This window comes from Arachis stenosperma, chromosome 7 (assembly GCF_014773155.1).
Source record: "Arachis stenosperma cultivar V10309 chromosome 7, arast.V10309.gnm1.PFL2, whole genome shotgun sequence".
NCBI lineage: Eukaryota > Viridiplantae > Streptophyta > Magnoliopsida > Fabales > Fabaceae > Arachis > Arachis stenosperma.
In genome coordinates, this window is record NC_080383.1 from 23,055,900 (window position 1) to 23,064,456 (window position 8,557).

General features: G+C 42.4%; 1 protein-coding gene across 1 annotated transcript; it reads left to right on the forward strand.

Annotated features, from left to right (window-relative positions):
- Nucleotides 1–411: 411 nt before the first annotated feature.
- Nucleotides 412–1,233, forward strand: LOC130942079 (uncharacterized). The gene has a single exon (XM_057870761.1). It carries the CDS (start codon nt 416–418, stop codon nt 1,085–1,087), a length of 672 nt encoding a protein of 223 aa, XP_057726744.1. The 5' UTR covers nt 412–415; the 3' UTR covers nt 1,088–1,233.
- The last annotated feature ends 7,324 nt before the right edge of the window (nt 1,234–8,557 follow it).

The window sequence follows — 8,557 nt, forward strand, 5'->3', positions numbered from 1 at the left end:
TTGCTAAGGAGGATGACAAAAATTAGGGAGTGTCACACTTTTTATGGCTCTAAAATAATGTCATTAATATTAAAGATAATTACATTTAATTTCGTTCCAATTATCTATCACTCCATTATCATATATTAATTAAGGGTGTTTTAATTTAGTAATTTTAAACAAAGTTAATTCGATAGAAATATCCCATTAGCAACAAAGAAGGTGGCAATAATCTCTCTCCAAAATTGAACCAAAAAGTCACATAAAGATTACACATTAAAATTTACTTGTATTGATTAATTAATAATTAATAATTAATAATTATATACACTTAAATAGGCGCACACATATATCAATCTCAACCTTCCATGATAACTATATATACATATATTATATATATAGCAACCTAGGTAGGCAATTGAGGATCAGCATCATCATGTCATCAAAATCAAACCCTTCAAACATTATTCTCCAAAGTCCTCCCAATATCCTTGTTATGAGTCAAAAGAACAACAAGAAGAAGAAGCTTAACATGTTCCTTGTTCATGATGAGGAACACTTATCAAGACAAGTATCATCAAATGAAGGTTATTACCATGATGTTGGTGAATCAGCATCGGTTCCATTTGTTTGGGAATCTCAACCAGGTACTCCTAAGGTTGTTAGATTCAGAGAAACCTCTTTTCCTCCTCTCACCCCTCCACCTTCTTATAATTACCAAAATGCCACTCCAAAAAACCCATTATTTACCAATGCCAAGAATAATAAAAACTCTTCAAAGTCTACTAGTCTTTTTAAAGCTTTATTATTTCCCAAGAAACGTAATAATAACAACAACAAAGGGTGTGTTGTTGTTCCTCCATCGCCAGAATCTCCTAATTCTTGGTCACACTCGTTGTCGTCATCGTCGTCTTCTTTGTCATGGCGGCCAACATCGTACTCCGTGCCGAATTCTCCTATGGTACGACATCCTAGGAAGAGTGGTGGTACTACACAAAATGAAGATCTTTATTATGTGAATGATTCTAGTTTGTGTTTTGGAAATGCTAGATCAAGATGGTGTTCCTCGTCTATGTTCAAGAAGGTATTGCTTGGAGATGTTATGTAATAATAATGATGATGTGGAATTTTGGATTTTGAAATTATCTTTATTTGGTTAATGTATGTTAATAATAATAATTACTAAGTGCTGATATATATAGTTGGAAAGATTATTGAATGTATACCAAACCAAACTTATTAATATTGTAATGAAGTGCACGTCATGTCTTTTACTTTATTATTACCAATTTACCATATAAGGATTTTATTCCTTCTGTAATCTTATGTTATATATACTAAATTGATGGTAAATAATTATCATAACTAACATTGTTATTTATGGTGAAGGAAAAATATTTGGAATTAATTTTTTTTAATCAACAATCAGTTAATTTTAGGGATAAGTATTATTTTGGTCCTTTATGTTGAGGGTCAGAATTGAATTTGTCCTTGGTGTATATTTTGATTTAAAATCATCCTTAATGTTGTATTTGATTTTAAAATCGTTCTTTTAAATATTTTTTTAAATGACAAAAATACCCCTTTTTTCACCATTTCATTCTTCTTGTTCTTCTTCCTCCAGAAGAACAAATTTTGTTCTTGTTCTTCTTCTTCCAGAAGAAAAAATTCTTCCATTAACAAACTCAAAACTTCAAATCTTAATACAGTTAACAAAGTCTAATTACAAGAATTAAAAATACAACTTTTTTTCACCATTTCATTCTTCTTGTTCTTCTTCCTCCAGAGGAACGAATTCTGTTCTTATTCTTCTTCTTCCAGAAGATAGAAGAAATTCTTCCATTAACAAATTCAAAACTTTAAATCTTATTACAGTTAACAAAATTCAATTACAAGAATTAAAAATACTCAAATTCATCTCCAATTACAAAAATAAAAAATATATCATTTTAATTACCAAGAACAATCAAATACAAGAAAAAAGAACAAAAATTAGAGAGAAACACAAAATTCAAAAATAAAAATACAACAGTAATCCAGAAATAAGAATAAAAACAAAACCAACAATAAAAATTAGGAAATTAGGAATTATGATGAACAACATCAAATTCTCCAAATCTAACAACAACATATTCAATTTCTTTTTAAAACAGAAAGAATGAAACTTTATCTTATAAAAAGCATGGAGGTCACCGTTGTTGCTCTTGGAGATCGCCATGGGGTGGAGGTCGTCGTTGGCCGCTGCTGCTCTTGGAAATCACTGCACCGTCGAGGTGAAGGTCGTCGTTGGCCGCTGCTGCGCTTGGAGGTCGCCACGCCGTCGGGTGGAGGTCGTCGCGCCGTCGGAGTGGAGTGCCGTGCCGTCGGGGTGAAGGTCGCCGTCGAGGTGAAGTGTGTGTGGCGGTTGTGTGTGATAGAGAAGAAGAAGGAGGAGGAGGAGGAGGAGGAGGAGGAGGTGGTGGTGGTGTGTGATGGTTGTGTGTGAAGAAGAAAAAGAAGAGTGATTGTTGTGTGTGAAGAAGAAGAAGGAGAAGGAGTTGCGCCGTGTGTTTTGTGTTGTAACGGTGGAGTGAAAAAATAGGGTTTGAAGTTAGAGAGGTGAGAGAATATAAGGGTAAAATGGTCAAAAAGGACGATTTTAATACCAAATATAACATTAAGGACGATTTTAAATCAAAATATATATCAGGAACAGGTTCGATTCCGACCCTTAATGTGAGGGACCAAAATAATACTTATCCCTTATTTTTACTTTGATTATTTAATTTTCTTCTTTTTCTTAGTGTATGCTGGCCCACTACTTTGTTGGCTGGTTATTAATTAAAGAAAAATGAGCTCCCTAACAAAATTGTATTCTTGAAGGGAGTTACTCAGATAAAAACGTCAAAAATATCTTTTTATAAAGATATTTTTAATAATTAAAATTTAACACATATAATTAATTAAATCGTGTTATTTTTGTCAAAATTTGGCTAAACAAATTGATTTAACGAAAAAATGGTGAATCAAATCTTCAACTGATCTAAATTAATATTATTTTTTATAGAAAATGACTAAAATACCCTATTATAAAAAATAATTAAAATACTTCTATTATATATATTAATTTTGAAAATCCTAAATTTTAGTGTTTTATTTTTCTATCGTAGAGTTAAGATTTAGAATTTTTAATATATATATATATAAGTAATTTAATCATTCTCTATAATAAGGACTATAGTCATTTTTTATAAAAAAATAATATTAATTTAGACCAGTTTAAGATTTTATTCACCATTTTTTTGCTTAAATCAATTTGTCTAGCCTAATTTTGACAAAAATAACATGATTTAATCGATTATATATGTTAAATTTTAATTACTAAAAAATATTTTAAAAAAAAGATGTTATATATATATATATATATATATATATATATATATATATATATATATATATATATATATATATATATGAGAGCGATTCACTCTCAAATTATTACTTGCTTGTCAATTAATTATTATCAAATAACTGTTTAATTTTAAATATTCATCAATTTAAAAAATATTGAGAAGTATATTGATATCGTAACAAAAAGGAAAATAGTTTAAAAACTATTCTTAATATTAACATCTAGCTAGTAGTGGTTTCTCTTTTCTAAGCATGGTTTCACTTATTCTCTTATAAAATAAAATATAATTGATATTAAAAAAATTATACAAGTAGTCTAATAAAATTGAGTTGGTTGAGTGAATTAGCTGCATTCACTCATTTTCTTAAACGATTTTACTGTTATATCCTGTAATTTATTAATTATCGACAAATCTCAAATAAAATTAATTTTTGTGATAAATTAGCTCTTGTCTTGTTAGGTATGCATAAAATATCGTAAAAAAAAAAAAAAGAAAGTTAAAGTAGATTCTCAAACAAGGCATATATATAATATACCACCACCTGGTTAAAAAATGAATAAAGAACAAAGGAGAAAGAATGGGTTAAATTAAAGCAGCTTCAATAAAAAAGAAGCAAAAACTAAGAACTGGAAGGAGCCATTATATTAATTAATCCAAACACTTTGACTTAAGTCTTATCTTTATATATTGGCATTGCTGTAAACCTATATATGAAAATGTTACGGCCCGGCCCAGAACCAGCTTTGGGCCGACCCGACCCATGTAACACCCGACCCGGGCACGCGCCCTACAACCGACCCGGACACGCGTCCTGTACGGATCACACACGTGCTGCAGGACAGCGTCCTTGGGAATATGGGCCTGTCACGTAAGGGGCCCACTACTGACATGTATATAAGGGGAAGATTGGCTCTTCCCCCGAGGTACGTCACATTCTCTCACTCCATTATTCTGCCCGCCTGCACATTGCTGACTTGAGCGTCGGAGTGTCTTTGCAGGTGGCACCCCCCCTCGTCCGTTCGCCAGTACAAGTGCTCGCCAGCTCGGCAGACCCACAATCAGTGCGACCAAGACTAAGACATCCTCACCTATCCATCTTGCATCTTCTGTCCACCCGACCTGTTCGGAAGCAGACTAACGAACATTGGCGCCGTCTGTGGGGACTCTAAATGGAGGTTGTACTGGGTCTTGGCGACCAAGGCCGGGCTGCCGGAGCGGAGGGGGCAGCCTCCGTCGCCTCGCAAGGGGGGCGGCGAAGGTCCCCCCATCGACGCACGGGGACACGACCATTCGGAGGAACGGGCGGCGATAGCGCCATAATAATGCAAGAGCTGCGCCACCGAGTCCAGAACCTGGAGCGGCAGCTTGCCGACCGGGAGCGGGACGGACGCTCTACCGATCCGAGCTATACCCCGTCTCCCGGAAGCGAGGAGGAAGACTCTTACCGAAGCCGCCCGCGGACGGAAGCAGAGAGTTCGCGGGAGGAGTCACCCATAATGAGGAGACGAAATGACACGATCATCTACTCCCGAGGCAGACCGACCCATCGAGCGACAAGAGGTCGCGAAGACAGAAGAACACGACAACCTGTGATAATGGGCGCCACCCCGTTCCACCGATCTATCCTCGAGGTCCGGCTGCCGAAACACTTCGACAAGCCAACGGACATGAGGTACGACGGAACTCAAGACCCTCTAGAACACCTGACGGCCTTCGAGGCCAGAATGAATCTAGAGGGGGTAGGCGACGAAGTGAGATGCCGCGCCTTCCCGGTGACCTTAGCAGGACCAGCGATCAAATGGTTTAACGGCCTCCCCCAAGGTTCTATCTACAATTTCTCAGACATCAGCCGCGCTTTCCTGGCTCAATTCACAACGCGAATAGCAAAGGCTAAGCACCCCATCAACCTTTTGGGGATAACCCAGAGACAAGGAGAATCGACGAGGAAGTACTTGGATCGGTTCAACGACGAATGCTTGGAAATTGACGGCTTAACCGACTCGGTGGCCAGTCTTTGCCTAACGAACGGCCTCCTCAACGAGAACTTCCGGAAACACCTCACCACGAAACCAGTTTGGACGATGCATGAAATCCAAACAGTGGCCAAGGAGTATATAAACGACGAGGAAGTCAGCCGAGTCGTGGCTGCCAACAAACGGCAGTCCGGTTACAGCCAAGCACGGCAGCCCGTCGACGGAGAGAGAGCTAAGGAAAAAGCTAGGGAAGAGGCGTCAAACAGGGCACCTCGACCATTCCCCAGGGTCGGGAAATTCAACAATTACACCCCACTCACTCTCCCCATCGTGGAGGTCTACCAACAGATAGCGGAGAAGGGAATCCTCCCGAAGCCCCGAGCACTTAAGGACCGAACAAGAGGAAACAAGAACCTTTACTGTGATTACCACAAGGGGTATGGCCATCAAACACAGGACTGTTTCGACCTGAAGGATGCACTAGAACAGGCGATAAGGGAAGGAAAGCTAGCCGCGTTCTCCCATCTCATCAGGGAGCCGAGAAGGCGTTATCGCGATCAAGATGAGGAAGCCAAGGCGCACTCGACCAGGCGACGGCAGGAACCCGAAGGCGGGAACCATGGCCTCACCGTGATAAACGTGGTAACGGCAAAGAACGCCGCACCAAAATCCCGGTCGGCACACAAAAAGGACGCCAAGGTTTTGGCGATCTCATCTCCACCCGTGCAGAGTACCAAGAAACCTCCGTCCATTTCTTTTGGCCCAGAAGACCAATGGTTCAGCAACGCCCCGGAAAACCCTCCCATGGTCATAACGGCCAGAGTGGGAACCGGCCTCGTCAAACGGATCCTTGTCGACACAGGAGCTGATTCAAACATCATGTTCCGCAACGTGTTCGACGCACTAGGGCTGAAGGATGCCGACCTGACGACACACCAGCACGGGGTCATCGGGTTAGGCGACCACTTCATCAAACCAGACGGAGTCATTTCCCTACCAATCTCGGTGGGACAGGCGCAGGGTCGGAGGTCGGCGATGGCCGAGTTCGTAATCCTCCGAGACTCCACAACCTACAACATCATCTTGGGAAGAAAAACAATCAAGTATTTTGAAGCCATAATCAACACCAAGCTACTAGTTATGAAGTTTGTCACCGATGATGGATCCATAGGGACCATAAGAGGAGACCTCGAGACGGCGGTCGCTTGTGACAACGCCAGCCTTTCCCTCAGAAAGAAGTCCAAGGAAGCATCCGGCGTATTCCTAGCCGACCTCGATGCCAGAGTAGAGGACAAGCCGAGGCCGGAACCAGAAGGGGACCTGGAGAAATTTAGCATCGGTAACGAAGGGGAAAAGTTCACATTCGTCAACAAGAACCTCCCACATGAGTTGAAGGAGCCTTTGATTGAAATGATAAGGGCCAACAAAGACCTGTTCGCATGGACGCCAGCCGACATGCCGGGCATAGATCCACAAATCATCTCCCATCACCTAGCCGTCAAGCCGGAAGCACGCCCAGTGGCTCAACGAAGGAGAAAGATGTCGGCGGAAAGAGCAGAGGAGGTAGCCAAGCAAACGGCCGGCCTCCTAGAAGCAGGCTTCATACGAGAAGTGGACTACTCAACGTGGCTCTCAAATGTGGTATTGGTGAAAAAACACAATGGCAGATGGAGAATGTGCGTGGACTACTCTGACCTTAACAAAGCATGCCCCAAAGATTGCTTCCCCCTCCCCAACATAGATGCACTCGTCGACGCCGCGGCAGGGTACCGATATCTGAGTTTCATGGACGCCTACTCCGGTTACAATCAGATACCGATGCACCGACCAGACGAAGACAAAACGGCGTTCATAACGCCAGGAGGAACTTTTTGCTACAAGGTAATGCCGTTTGGCTTGAAAAATGCAGGGGCGACATATCAAAGGCTGATGAACAGGATATTCCACGACCTCATAGGGAAAACGGTCGAAGTTTACGTGGACGACATCCTGGCAAAAACAACACGACCTGACGACCTCCTAAACGACCTGGCAAGTGTGTTTGCGTCCCTCCGTCAACATGGTATGAGGCTGAACCCCCTCAAGTGCGCCTTCGCCATGGAAGCCGGCAAGTTCCTGGGATTCATGATAACTCAGAGAGGGGTAGAAGCCAACCCGGAGAAATGCCAGGCAATACTTCAGATGAAGAGCCCGGGCTGTGTCAAGGACGTCCAGAGGTTGGCAGGGCGATTAATATCACTTTCCCGGTTTCTCGGGGCCTCGGCGACAAAGGCCCTACCATTCTTCAACCTCATGAAGAAAGGGATGGCGTTTGAATGGACACCCGCGTGCGAAGAAGCCTTTCAACACTTCAAGGAAATCCTAGCGGCACCTCCCGTTCTCGGGAAGCCAAGGGACGGAGAACCACTGTACCTGTACCTCGCTATAACAAGCGAAGCCCTGGCCGCAGTACTAGTGCGGGAGGACGGGAGGACCCAGCAACCAGTCTACTTCATAAGCAGGGCCCTACAAGGAGCAGAGTTAAGATATAGCAAGTTGGAAAAGCTAGCCTTAGCACTCCTAACTTCCTCGAGAAGGTTAAAACAGTATTTCCAGAGTCACCAGGTGGTCGTCAGAACGGACCAAGGGATCCGACAAGTTCTCCAAAAACCCGACCTGGCGGGAAGAATGATGACTTGGTCCATCGAGCTCTCTCAATATGACATACGGTACGAGCCCCGACAAGCCATCAAGGCACAGGCCATGGCAGATTTTTTGGTTGAAGTAACAAGAGACCCAGGCGAAGACATGGGCACACGGTGGAAGCTCCATGTAGACGGAGCCTCCAACCAGACCTTCGGAGGAGCCGGGATCATCCTAGAAAGTCCAAACGGGGTCGTATACGAGCAGTAAGTCAGATTCGAGTTTCCCATCTCGAACAACCAAGCAGAATACGAAGCCCTCATAGGAGGCTTGACCCTAGCAACAGAGGTCGGTGCAAAAAGGCTGGAAGTATGCAGCGACTCCCAAGTCATCACTTCCCAAGTAAACGGCAGCTATCAAGCCAAGGACCCCTTGTTGCAGAAGTACTTGGAAAAGGTCAAAAGCTTGAGCCAAAAGTTTGACGAGGTCACGGTCCAGCATGTACCCAGAGAAAGGAACGCACGAGCAGACCTCCTATCAAAATTAGCCAGCACTAAGCCAGGGGAGGGAAACCGGTCTCTCATCCAAGGC